General features: G+C 43.3%; 1 protein-coding gene across 5 annotated transcripts in view; it reads right to left on the minus strand.

Annotated features, from left to right (window-relative positions):
* The window catches only part of slit2 (slit homolog 2 (Drosophila)), a 70,734-nt gene that overhangs the window by 3,630 nt on the left and 53,373 nt on the right, over window positions 1-13,731 (minus strand). For 2 of the 5 annotated variants that reach the window (XM_053479939.1, XM_053479938.1), the window contains 22 exons: window positions 13,142-13,292; window positions 12,983-13,057; window positions 11,828-11,971; window positions 11,524-11,667; window positions 11,238-11,404; window positions 10,911-11,043; window positions 9,995-10,063; window positions 9,036-9,107; window positions 7,586-7,657; window positions 7,402-7,473; window positions 7,086-7,249; window positions 6,552-6,676; window positions 6,322-6,419; window positions 5,640-5,779; window positions 4,679-4,705; window positions 4,349-4,442; window positions 3,244-3,381; window positions 2,884-3,118; window positions 2,661-2,776; window positions 2,353-2,501; window positions 1,955-2,255; window positions 1,666-1,862 (listed from right to left, as the gene is read on the minus strand). In XM_053479939.1, coding sequence (XP_053335914.1) covers window positions 1,666-1,862; window positions 1,955-2,255; window positions 2,353-2,501; window positions 2,661-2,776; window positions 2,884-3,118; window positions 3,244-3,381; window positions 4,349-4,442; window positions 4,679-4,705; window positions 5,640-5,779; window positions 6,322-6,419; window positions 6,552-6,676; window positions 7,086-7,249; window positions 7,402-7,473; window positions 7,586-7,657; window positions 9,036-9,107; window positions 9,995-10,063; window positions 10,911-11,043; window positions 11,238-11,404; window positions 11,524-11,667; window positions 11,828-11,971; window positions 12,983-13,057; window positions 13,142-13,292 — 2,883 coding nt within the window. Of the gene's footprint in view, window positions 1-748; window positions 781-1,665; window positions 1,863-1,954; window positions 2,256-2,352; window positions 2,502-2,660; window positions 2,777-2,883; window positions 3,119-3,243; window positions 3,382-4,348; window positions 4,443-4,678; window positions 4,706-5,639; window positions 5,780-6,321; window positions 6,420-6,551; window positions 6,677-7,085; window positions 7,250-7,401; window positions 7,474-7,585; window positions 7,658-9,035; window positions 9,108-9,994; window positions 10,064-10,910; window positions 11,044-11,237; window positions 11,405-11,523; window positions 11,668-11,827; window positions 11,972-12,982; window positions 13,058-13,141; window positions 13,293-13,731 lie in introns of all 5 variants that reach the window. The other 3 variants (XM_053479941.1, XM_053479940.1, XM_053479942.1) reach the window with 2 other exon arrangements.

Here is a 13,731-nt window from a genome sequence, read left to right on the forward strand (position 1 = left end):
TTTTTTTTAGCAAATTTTATATCAAATTAAAGAGGAATAAAAGCAGGGAAAGAAAAACGACAAGGTGAGTTAGTCTGCTGGAACAGGAGCTGTTTTACACTGGACGTGTGCTGATTCGGTCCTGAAATGCTGCTTTAAAATAATATAAATTTACTCAATACTGAATATTATAAGTACAACAGTTAGTTCTGATCGAGCGATCTGATTGGACGAGAGTCATTCCATGAGAACTGGGACGTTTAACTATATGTACCAAACTGTGGGTCTCCCTAACCCCTGATCAAGGGCACTACTTGGTGTGTGGAACAAGTTACTGTACACCCTACACAGCCTCCTAGATTTCCATTTAACGTTATATGGGATTTAACTGTGGCTAAGAATTTAAAACTACTTTCACCCTGTTAATTAAATGTCAGTCGCCAGCTCTGAAAGTCGCGGTTAGTTAGGCTAGTTATTTCCACCAGTCGCAGAAGGATATGTGTTGGTGGAGTGAAATAACTGCTTAAATAAACAAAGAAATCATAATCGGTTTATAATAACTGGTGTTTGTGGAAATAAAAGCAATATCACACTCGAGGCCGTGCTGTTGTACTCAATATCAGCACGGCTGTGATAAACTCTTTACCGTTTAATAACGTCACTTTGCTCTGTATAACACATACACACATAATCACGTGTCCAGTGTACACCAAGCTCAAGTAAAAAAAAAATGACAATGCACACACACACACACACACACACCGCTCACCTCAGTGCGGTCCGCAGCGCTGTCAGTGGCGGCTTTAAACCAGGTTAAAAAGAATGAAAGCGTCATTATTAAAAGCCCAGATTAGTAATAAGCAGGCATGTGCCGATATTAAAGCTAGATAGACGCAGATTGAAGGAAAGGAATTAATAAAGTCCTGGACATCATAAAAAAGTATGAGATTAAAAAAAATAAATAAATAAAAAACACTTTTTTAGAGATGACGTCATGATTTGATTTTATTAATTTAAATTTTTGGATTTTTTCCCGATTTTCTCCCTAATTTATTCGCGTCCAATTCCTCCCTGTCACTAGGGGGCTCCCACATTAAGGCTACTACTACCACTCAGTCAGAAGAGCCGAAGACTATCACATGTTTCCTATAAACCACGTGACGTCAGCCGACCGCATCTTTTCGAACTGCTTAGGGGCGGCATAACGCACTCGGAGGACAGCGCTAGCCACTAGCCTTCCGCGTGCCTGAGCTCAAAGACGCCCCTGATTGGCTGTAGAGCCGTATATTATTGTGAGAGCACTAAGTACCTCTCATCCCTCCCCTCTGAGAGAGCTCGGCCAATCAGCTCTCTCTAGACCTCCGGCTGCGGGAGGTTACAGCATCACCTGGGAATCGAACCCGCGATCTCCGGATGATAGAGCGAGTGCTTTACCACTGCGCCAGAAATAAACTAAACAAAACCATGCGCATGATACAGTTAGTATCATATAAATATCACAATATATTGTTTGATTCAATATCGGAATATCGGCACACACCTAATAATAATAATAATAACAATAATCCTAAAGCGGTGCAGGGTTAGAGCTTTCATAGCAGCAACACACAATATATAACACACATTAAACTGACACACACACACACACACACACTGAAAGAGTAGTGTGTGTTTATTCGCGTGTACCTTTGTCACAGAGCGGCCCCGTGTATCCAGCGTTACACTCGCAGTACGCCGCGCCGAGGCCGGAGACGCGGCAGTGTCCGTGCTTACACTCGCACACACTTGCGCTGCGCTCGTCACACAGCACTCCGGCGAAGCCCGGTGCGCACACACACCTGTACGAGTACGAGTTAATGGGGACACAAGTGCCACGCACGCACCTGAGAGACAAAGAAACAGAGAGAGACAGGTGTAAGGTGAGGCGACAGAAAGGTTTTGGAAAGCTGTGCTTTTTAGAAGCTGAAGAGCGCACTTGTTGCCGAGGCAGGGGTCGTTGAGCGGCTGGTCACACAGCGGTCCGCTCCAACCCGGTTCGCACTCGCAGCTGAACGACGAGTGCGTGTCCGAGTACGAGTCACGCGCATCGCGGGAGTTGACGTGGCACTGTCCGTGAACGCAGGCGCTCGGCTGGCAGGAGCGGCACCCGGGGATGACGCCCTCCCGCTGGAAACGCACCATGTCCTGCAGCTGCTCGTCCACGTAGACGTGACGGACGCAGCCGTGGAAACTGGAGACGTTACTGAACGGAGAGACGGACGAGTGCGCAGGGACGCCTTAAAGAGGGAGAGATAATGTAAGAGGAATGTTTGAATGGATGTGTGTGTGAGAGAGTGTGTGTGTGTGTGAGAGAGTGTGTGTCCTTTTACACACCTCCCAGGTAGAGCAGTGACGCTCCTGTGCTTGTCCTCCGTGCGATAGGGATGGATTTAGGTTTTCCTCCGTCAATAGACAGAGAGACGGACGTGTCTGTAAATATGAGCTGCAGCACGTGGAATCCTCCGTCACTCACCGTCTCCACACTATAAACACACACACACACACACACACACACACACAATAACTGTCTCACATACTGTATATACAGACACTTAGAATACATACTTATAGAAAGTTGTTTTTATTCCTGATGATTTGTTTTCCGTGTGTGTGTGTGTGTGTGTGTGTGTGTGTGTGTGTACCTGTAGATGGTTCCTGTGTCGTAGCTGACTCTCACTCTGCCTCTGTACAGCTCGACAACCATTTGTTCACTGGAGGCTTTATAAAGTAACACTCCAGTGTCCTCGTCTGTCGCGATCTACACACACACACACACACACACACACACAAAACACCATTGAACCACCAAATACTGATTGGATGATTGCTTATACAGTATATATATACATGTGTGTGTGTGTGTACCTGGAGTGTGATGTTAGTGCACTGTGTGTCAGTAGGAATCTGGACGAAGGCGCCTCTGTTGACGAAGTTCACACTGACGAGACGCTCACATCGTGTCCCCTCGTAACCATGGAGACACACACACACTGGTTCTGCTCCCTTCACCACACACTCCGCCCCGTTCTCACACTCGTGATCGTCACACGGACTCGTCCGCGGAAGCACCATGGGGGGAGAGAACTCGCAGAACAACCCGCTATGTGCAAACACACACACACACACACACACACACACACACACTATTGTAAGTAACAATACTTTATATGTATAGAGCATCTAACTGATAACCAGGTGTGTGTGTGTGTGTGTGTGTGTGTTTACCTGTAGCCCTCAGGACACACACACGTGTAGCCGTTGACAGCGTCGAAACACTGCGCTCCGTTTTTGCACTTGTTATCTGCGCAGTCGTCGACGTCCAGCTCACACTGCTCTCCCGACCAACCCGGAGTACACTCGCACCTGTCAGCCAATCAGAGCAAGCCGTCAGAGAAAGGAGTCCATGCTCAACGCCAGTGGGCGTGTCTTATTCATGTGGGCGTGTCCTGACTGATGGAGAGCACTATAACTATATACCACCTATATACGCTATACCCACAGAAACACTCCTTAATTAAAAATGACAATTTGATTGGACACACCAATTTTTTAATTAATTAATTAATTTTTCCCCCCCCGATTTTCTTCCTAATTTAGTCGTGGCCAATTACTCCCCGTCACTAGGGGGCTCCACATTAAGGCTACTACTACCACTCAGCCGGGAGGGCGAACACTATCACGTGTTTCCTCCGAAACGCGTGACGTCAGCCGACCGCTGCTTTTCGAACTGCTCGCTCTCGCACCATTAGGGGCGGAGTAACACACTCGGAGGACAGCGCTAGCCGCTCCTTCCGCGTGCGCGAGCTCAGAGACGCCCCTGATTGGCTGTAGAGCCGTGATTAATGTGGGAACACGAAGTACGTCTCATCCCTCCCCCCTGAGAGAGCTCGGCCAATCAGCTCTCTCTTTAGACCTCCGGCTGTGAGAGGAAAACAGCATCACCCGGGAATCGAACCAGCGATCTCGATGATAGGGCGAGCACTTTACCACTGCTACTCTTTTTGGACACACCCATTTCATTGGATACACGCAGTTAACTGGACACACCCACTCTGTTGGGTATGCTCATTTAATTGCACACACCCCTTAATTAAAAATGCAGCCTTAATTGGACACACCCACTTGATTGGACAGACCCATTTGATTGGACACACCCATTTGATTGGACACACCCACTTGATTGGACACACCCACTTGACTGGACACGCCCTCTTGCAACGGGCAATTAATGTGACATGGCCCTGTACAGTGTGATGTATTTTTGTAGCTGTTAGAAATACTGTGTGTGTGTGTGTGTGTGTGTGTGTGTGTGAGTGTGTGTTAAACCCACTTGAAACCATGAGCAGTCAGGACACATTTGGAGTCATGCTGGCACTTATTCAGCTCCGGAGAACACAAATCAAGCTTATCTTCGCACAGCTCCCCTACACACACACACACACACACACACACACACACACACACACACACAGTACACAATGTATTAATTTCAGTCTCTGTTCAGTCTCATTATAATGTTTTGATAAAGTGTGTGTGTGTGTGTGTGTGTGTGTGTGTGTGTGTGTGTGCGTCATTTATTAATGATGAGTAAGCAGAACGAATAATGAGATGCTAAAGAATGAAAGACAGAAAGGATGCAGAGACGAGTAAAGCGACTGACCTTTCTCCACTTCATTGTTATTAGCAGCTAGCAAAGAGAGAAACCGAGACGATGAGAGGCATTGATGGAGAAACACACACACACACACACACACACACACACAAAGAGAAAAGAGTGTTGGACAATAGAGCAAAAGCAGAGCGTTAATGAGTTAGTATAGAGAGACACACGAGTAGAAAACAAAAAAAAACAGTCAACACAACGCGCGTGACTAGTTTGACTGCAAAACGAGATAAAATCCATTTTCAGACTCTCATCCTAGCAAACGATTTTCTCCAGGTACTCAAAGTTGTCTATAATCATTTTTTATATCATAAACTGCTATATATTTTTCCGTTTAGAAGCTTTGAACTTTAACTAGCACAAGAGACGTAAGTTGTGTGTGTGAAGTTGTGGTGTTCTGCTGTTTCACGTCTGAAACCCGAGGTGGGATTAAAACCGCGGTGCTAACCGCTACACCATCTACATGTTGTTTATACTAAATTACAATTACAGACAGATTTATCCACCTTTACAAAACATCAGATTTATACATTTAATACGTTTAATAGTGGATTTAAAGTGTTTTGCAAAAATCATATAAAATTCACACAGATGTAACCAAGATATTTTGTAACTTGATGCTAATTCGCATTCGTAACGCCTACAAAACGGCAAAACTCACACAGGTAAGTGAAACTCCTTTTTTTATGTTTTGTCTTGTGAAATTCACTTCTGTTTCAAACGCACACTCTGTAGTTTCAAAGGCCAATGAGATACTGCCCCCTAATGTCCCTTTGTGGAAGTGCAATTTTCTACTCGAATCGAAGCGCGGAGAGAAAACGAGCCTGGGAGACGGGACATGTAATTTGATCGCCATGTCCGAGCACATTTATGGACACCAGCGAAAGAAGATAATTAAAGAAGGGGAAGTATTTTGTCACTGTGTGTGTGTGTGTGTGTGTGTGTGTGTGTGTGTTACCTGTGTAATCAGATGAGCAAAGACAGGTGTAGGTGTTAATCCCGTCCACACACGTGGAGTTGTTTTCACAGTCATTGTCCTCGCAGTCATCGATGTTAATCTCACATTTGTCTCCCTCAAAGCCCTCAGGACACACACACCTGAGTGCACACACACACACACACACACAAGATTTGATCATGATAATGTTCCCCAGCATCCAATATAAAAGGTGCACATACTGAGACCAGTGTGTGTGTGTGTGTGTGTGTGTGTGTGTGTGTGTGTGTGCCTCTTTAATGTGAATTTGGTTGCCCCGATTCGTGAACACGTACGCACACGCACACACACACACACACCAGAGGTAAGAATTCGAAAGACACCACTGAGAATCCTAATTGGTTCATTAAAAGAGTGTGTGTGTGTGTGTGTGTGTGTGTGAGCCATAATTGGCTAATTAAGTGTCTTATATGAGTCTAAATGAGTTAATTAGGTGTGTGTGTGTGTGAGAGAGTATAATCTGGTTAATTAGGTGTGTGTGAGTGTGTAAGTAATTAATAGAACTCAAGGAAAATCAGATCATCTCTCTCCATCAAGTAGAACAATTATTGCAGGTCTCTCGCTCACACACACACACACACACACACACACACACACATATCCACACACACCCTAATGATGAAAGTGTGTGTGTGTGTGTTACCAGTGTGTATTCTCGGCTCCGTCTTTTAGGTTGCACGTTCCACCATTCTGACACGGGTTACTGATGCAGGCGTGGATGGGCGTCTCACAATCCTGACCCTACACACACACACACACACACACATTGGCTCATATTTTCACCTCTGATATTAATTAATGTTTTGCAGGTACTACTGTATATATATGTATGTGTGTGTGTATGTGTGTGTGTGTGTGTGTGTGTGTGTGTACCTTATATCCATATGGACAGGTGCATCTGTAGAAGTCAATAGCATGGTTGGTGCAGGTGCCATTATTTTTGCACGGGTTAGACAGACATGGATTGCACTTTGCCTGGATGGTGATGTCCACCGGACCTGTGTGTGTGTGTGTGTGTGTGTGTGTGTGAGAGAGAGAGAGAGTTACATACACTACTACACTCAAGGTCACACACACACACACACGAAATATTGATATAAACTATATATACACACTCACACACACGTACAAATACAGAATATAAGGGTTAGGCAACACCTGGAACATCACAAAGCAAGGTCAGAGGTCACGTCAGGTAAGTGAGGGCGGGGCATGTAACGTGAGCGAGGGGTGAAGGGCTCTGATTGGCTGCCTTACCTGGCACAAGAAGACCACATGACCCCGGGGCCGCTACAAACGCACCAATCAGGGAGTGTTATCCCAATATATATATAAACACATGATAAACTGAGTGTGTGAGGGGTTAGACTGTGTGTGTGTGAGGGTGTGTGTGTGTGAGAGTGTTACCTGTACAGGTGAACAGTTTGGACGGTGTGGTGAGCAGCAGTTTGTCCATCATGTCTTTAGGTCCCGCACAGCGAGCGATGCCCGGCTCCTTATATCCGCTCTTCACCCAGTCAGAGAGCCACTGCATGTTACAGTCACAGTGGAGAGGGTTCGCCCCGAGAGCACTGACACACACACACACACACACACACACACACACACACAGCACGAGCGTAAGTCCTAAAATTGTTTGCTGAATATACCTTAGGCTCTTTTCAATAAAAACCCTGTGTGTGTGTGTGTGTGTGTGTGTGTGTGTGTGTGTGTAATCACTCACAGATGAGAAAGAGAGGAGAGATCTTTAAACGCCCCTTCAGGAATTACAGCAATGTCGTTACCATGTAAAGACCTGCAAAGAGAAGCAAGAGTGAGACTGTGAGACGCTGACACGGATTGTGCACAATTATATTTTACACAATAACTAACACACACACACACACACACACACACAAAGAACTTACAGTAATCGCAACGATCGGAGGCCCTCGAAGGCTTTAGCTGGAATACACCTCAGTCTGTTGTAGCTTAAAATTCTGCACAGAGATAAAAGGAGTTTAGCACGCACACACACACACACACACACACACACACACACACACTTAAAAACATAATCAATACCATATTTTAGGAAATTCACAAACACACAAAATTATTTGACAATTCTTTTATTGTTCTGTTTTACCTAGTAAAGTCAGTGCTAGTTAATCCCTTAGTAAAGTTAGTTAATTCCTACAGTAAAGTAAGTGCTAGTTAATCTCTTAGTAAAGTTAGTTAATTCCTACAGTAAAGTAAGTGCTAGTTAATCTCTTAGTAAAGTTAGTTAATTCCTACAGTAAAGTAAGTGCTAGTTAATCCCTTAGTAAAGTTAGTTAATTCCTACAGTAAAGTAAGTGCTAATTAATCACTTAGTAAAGTAAGCGCTAGTTAATCCACTAGTAAAGTTAGTTAATTCCTACAGTAAAGTAAGTGCTAGTTAATCCCCTAGTAAAGTAATAGCTAGTTAATCCCTTAGAAAGTTAAGTGCTAGTAAATCCCTTAGTAAAGTAAGTGTTAGTTAATTCCTATAGTAAAGTAGGTGCTGGTTAATTCCGTAGTAAAGAAAGTGCTAGTTAATCCCTAAGTAAAGTAAGTGCTAGTTAATTCCTAAGTAAAATAAGTGCTACTTAATCCCCTAGTAAAGTAAGTGCTAGTTAATCCCCTAGTAAAGTAAGTGCTAGTTAATCCATTGGTAATGCTAGTGCTAGTTAAACCATTGGTAAATAAAGTTCTAGTTAATCATTTTAGTAAAGTAAGTGCTAATTAATCCCTTGGTAAAGTAAGTGCTAGTTAATCATTAAGTAAAGTAAGTGCTAGTTAATCATTTAGTAAAGTAAGTGCTAGTTAATCCCTCCGTAACCTCAGTGCTAGTTAATCCTTTAGTAAATTAGATGCTAGTTAATCACTTGATAAAGTAAGTGCTAGTTAATCCATTAATAAACTTAGTGCTAGTTAATCCCTCAGTAAACTCAGTGCTAGTTCATCCGTTAGTAAATTAAATGCTAGTCTATTCTTTAGTAAAGTAAATGCTAGTTAATATCTGAGTAAATGTGGTCCTAGGTAATTTTTTAGTAAATAGTAACTAGTGCTAGTTAATCCTTTAGTAAATTAGATGCTAGTTAATCACTTGGTAAAGTAAGTGCTACAGTAGTTAATCATTTAGTAAAGTAAGTGCTAGTTAATCTCTCATTAAACTCAGCGCTAGTTGATCCCCTGGTTAAGTAACTGCTAGTTAACCCCCTAGTAACTTTAGTGCTAGCTAATCCCTTAGTAAAGTTAGTGCTACTAATGATTAACATTTAGACAGAAACACACACGTTTATACACAGGTATAATCATCATCATCATCATCATCATCATCATCATCACACTCACAGTGTAAGCAGCTCAGACATGTTACTGTAGCTGTTGTTGGACAACGTGCTGATCTGGTTATTGCTTAAATCACTGCAAGAAAGCACACACACACACACACACATACACACACACACACACACACACACACACACACACACACACACACACAAAGCTGTCAGCTGTTGGTAAAACCATGTCAAAAAGTAACTCATCCCATCAAGGCCTTGTCCTACATTAAACATACAGCGAGAGCATTCCTGCCGAATAGTGAGTTATTATGGGTTCAGTCTCATTATGAAGTGATGAGTTTAAAAAGCAGTAAAACAACAGAACAGTGAGTTTAAACAGCAGAATTTATTGGGTGAATGACTATAAAACTTTATTTTACGGATGTTTTAACTTACTGATACGATATTAACTATACTGATCACGATACCCCGGCGATTTTTATAAAGGTCCCGATTCAACATTCATTAGTTTTCAGAATTTATTAAATAATTTGCTGCTACCACACTGTATGAATAGTTCAGAGTGCGCCACCTGCTGGATCATAGAGGAACAGCAACATTTCACCACCTCTAATCCAATCATGCATTTTTTTTTATGTATTATTATTATTTTTTTTAAATCAATGTTGAAGTTGGGAATCGATTTTCCCTATCTTTAATATTTATACCCTTAAACATCACACAGTTAAAAACTAATTAGTTACATTTACTACCAAGCTAAATTACGATGTTTAAGTTTGCTGAATAAGCATGACTCATTCCAGTTTGGTTTAAAACTAAATCTTAACACACACACACACACACACACAATCAAAAGTTACACCAAGAAACAAATAAAGCAGCACTCATTATGGAGGCCGAAGACAGTGTTGTTGAACGTCATGTTAACATAAGAGGATTATGATTGGTTAAGTACAGGAGGAAGGAGGTGGGTTCTGATTGGCCGGTTCTTCAGGAGGCGGGACTTACATGAGTGTGAGGTGTTTGTAGTTGGAGAGCTCCAGAGGAACCTGCGTGAATTGGTTTCCATCCAGATAACTTTCAGAAAACACCACACACACACACACAGGAAACAGAACATTACAAACACTGCAGGTTAGAGATAGTTTCATTAAAATGGACATTGTTCAAAAGATTTCACAGGTTTTTGTTTATTGTGTAGTATTATATTGTTTAGTGTACAGGATGTTCAGTCTCTTTAGGTGTGTGTTATTTCCTTCTTTAGTGTGTATAGGATGTGTGTGTGTTCCTATTATTTTGTTTAGTGCATTTGGGATGTGTAGTGTGTGTGTGTGTGTGTCTTTTTTGTTTTTTAGTGTGTACAGGATGTTTATTGTGTGTAGCTGTGTGTTATTTTGTTCTTTAGTGTATACAGGATGTGTGTGTGTATGCATGTGTGTACTGTGTGCATATTGTTTAGTGTGTGTAAGTGTGGGTGTTATTATGTTGTTTAGTGTATGTGTCTTGTTTAGGGCATATGATATGTTTAGTGTGTGTGTGTGTGTGTGTTTTATCTGTTTGTTTTTTTTGTGTATATATGATGTTTGGTGTGTGTGTGTTAACTTGTTTAGTGTATATAGAATATTTAGTGTGTGTGTGTGTGTGCATGTACAGTATGTGTGTATTGTCTTGTTTAGTGCATATAGGATGTTTGGTCTGTGTGTGTGTGTGTGTGTGTGTGTGTGTGTATTAACTGGTTGTTTAGTCGTGTAGGGCATAAGGGATGTTCTGTGTGTGTGTGTGTGTGTGTGTGTGTGTGTGTGTGTGTGTGTGTGTAAAAACTTGTTTATTGTACATAGAATATTTGTACACGCTGTGTGTGTTATTTTGTTATTTAGTATGTGTAAGACGTTCTGTGTGTGTGTGTGTGTGTGTGTGTGCTCACAGCTCAGTGACGTCTTTAGGGATGCCCCTGGGTAGTGTGTTAAGTCCTTTATTACTGCAGCGCACCACCGTGTCCAGACACGAGCACTCTGAGGGACAGCGAGCCGACAGGGAGCAGCTATTCTCATCATCACCTGTACACACACACACACACACACACACCTCAGCAATGTGTACTTAGTACTATATATATATGTATTGGCACCCTTCTGTTTCATCCACCAATGTATTACAACTATTATTTATGTGAGAAAACTGAGAGTATTATACACGCACACACACACACACACACACACACACGCCCAGAGAGAGCTGTTACAGCTCGTACCATCCTCACACGCGAAGTCCTGCACGGCCACGTCCTGAATCGGGATCTCTTTCAGAAAGTACGGCTTCAGGCAGCGAGGGTTTCCCGTGACGATGCGTTTCTTCCGTAGCCACTCCCCCAACCAGGCCATGTGACAGTTACAGTCAAACGGGTTGGCCAGCAAGTTCCTGAGAGGCGGAGTCAAAAATAAATTCATTAAACAGAAAAATATGCTGGTTTTTTTTGTTTTCAGACAGAAACGCACATGTGTGTGTGTGTGTGTGTGTGTGTGAGTGTTTATACTTACAGTGTGGAGAGGGAGTGAAGTGTATCGAAGGCTCCCCGGGTGATGGAGGTGATCAGGTTATCGTAGAGAGAGAGCAGCCGCACTGAACTCAGGCCGGTGAAGCTGCTGTTACTCACACAGCTGATCTTGTTACTGCGCAGCATCCTACACACACACACACACACACACACACACACACACACACACACACACGCTAATCAGAGTCGCGCAGTGACCTTATCACTGATAATTTATTATTCTGACATTTACTAATGACTCCAGTGAGTCAGGTGTGTGTGTGTGTGTGTGTGTGTGTAAAACCCACAGTGTGCGCAGACCCGAGAGACCCTTCAGCATGCCATAGTGAACACTCTCCAAGCGGTTGCTGGTCAGTATGAGCTCGTTCACTCCACTCGCTCCCTCAAAAGTGCCCTCCTCGATATCACTGATCTTATTATTACTGAAGTTACTGTACAGAGAGAGAGAGAGAGACAAGATTGACAGAGTGAGACAGGGATATCGTGATAAGGACAGACAGATTGAAACAGCGAGTAAGACAGGTTGAATTAAAGTGAGATAGACAGACAAAGTGAGACAGAGAGACAGATAGGGAGAAAGACACAGAGAGAAACATGTAAAAGACAAGGAGTGTGAAAGAGACAAGCTCGGTAAGACAGAGTGAGACAGGGAGTAGGATGGCAAGATGAAGACAGACACATAAGACAATGAGACAAGGATATGGTGTTGAAGACGGACGGTGAAGGGGAGACAGGCTGAAAAAGAATGATACAGAGACAGAGTCGAACCGTAATACAGACTGGGACTAGATAAAAAGTGGGACAGAGACCGAGAGAGACAGAGCAAGGCAGCGAGAAAGCATAAAACATGTCACAGAGTGAGCGCGAGACAGGGAGACAGAGAGAGAAAGATAGCACAGGACAGAGGAACCAGTCAAAGAGTAAGAGACAATTGTAAGTGTGGGACGGTGAGACAAATAGAAACAGTGATATAGCATGAATGAAACAGAGCAGCAGGGAGACCAGTGTTGGACAAGTGCGTGTGAAACAGAGCGAGACAGGAAGAAAGCATGAGACAAGAGACAGGGTGAAAACGTTAAACTTAGTGAGACAAGAGAGACGAGATAAAGACGGAAACAGAGAGATAGGAAACAGAGTAAGAGAGTAAGACAGAGTCAGTCCGTGAGACAGAGACATAGTGAGACAATAAGAAAGAGCAAGACCATGAAGAAGCATGAAAAATGTGACAGAGAGACAGGTAATAGCATGGGACAGTACGACAGAGAGATACGGTGAGACAGAGCGAGACATTAATGGAGAAAAAGAAAGCGAAAGCGAGACATGGGTCAGTGAAAGAGGCAATACAAGGAGACAGACGGGGAGAAAAAGAGATAAAAAGCCTGGAATGTGGAGAGACACAGAACGAGAGACAGGGGTAGAAAGACAGAGACGGAGACACTCACATCTTGCGCAGTTGTGGGAGTTTCTTGAACACGCCCGTCGCCTCCAACACGGAGAACTCATTATTGTTCAAACGTCTGTAGGAGAAAGACGCAGGTATTAACTGTGTGTGTGTGTGTGTGTGTGTGTGTGTGTGTGTGTGTGAGAGCGAGACCCCTTACAGCTCTGCAGTGTATTGTGGGATGCTGTCGGGGATCTTGGTGAGTTTTTGTCCGGAACAGTCGACGGTTGTCCCCTCACAGCGACACTTCTCAGGACACACCAGATCGGCAAAGCAGCTCCCACTCAGCTTAGTGCGGTAATCCTCCGTACCTACACACACACACGCACACACACACACACACACACACACACACACACACAGAGACAGGGTCAGCCTTTTCAGGTTATATCTGTCCTTAATTGAATTCTGGCATAATTAGTTAACTGTCCGTGGCCACGCCCCCAAATCAAAGGTGAATGTCGTACCCCTAAGGATTCAGCTAGACTTAGCATCGACAAATACCCCGTCTGTCTCATCTGCATGCGATGTCACAGACTAGACAGACAGACAGACAGACAGACAGACAGACGAAGAGACAGGAAGTGATGCAGGCTGTTGGAAAGAAACACGAGGTGAGAGGTTAAAGGTTTAATTAAAGGTTAATTAAAAAAGGTTTAATTAGCCAGAGGAAACTCCTTTATCACCACGGCAACAAACAATCACTGTTAATAAAGGACACAAAAACATGACAAAACACACACACACACA

The sequence above is a fragment of the Clarias gariepinus genome, chromosome 20, assembly GCF_024256425.1.
Source record: "Clarias gariepinus isolate MV-2021 ecotype Netherlands chromosome 20, CGAR_prim_01v2, whole genome shotgun sequence".
NCBI classification, from domain to species: domain Eukaryota; kingdom Metazoa; phylum Chordata; class Actinopteri; order Siluriformes; family Clariidae; genus Clarias; species Clarias gariepinus.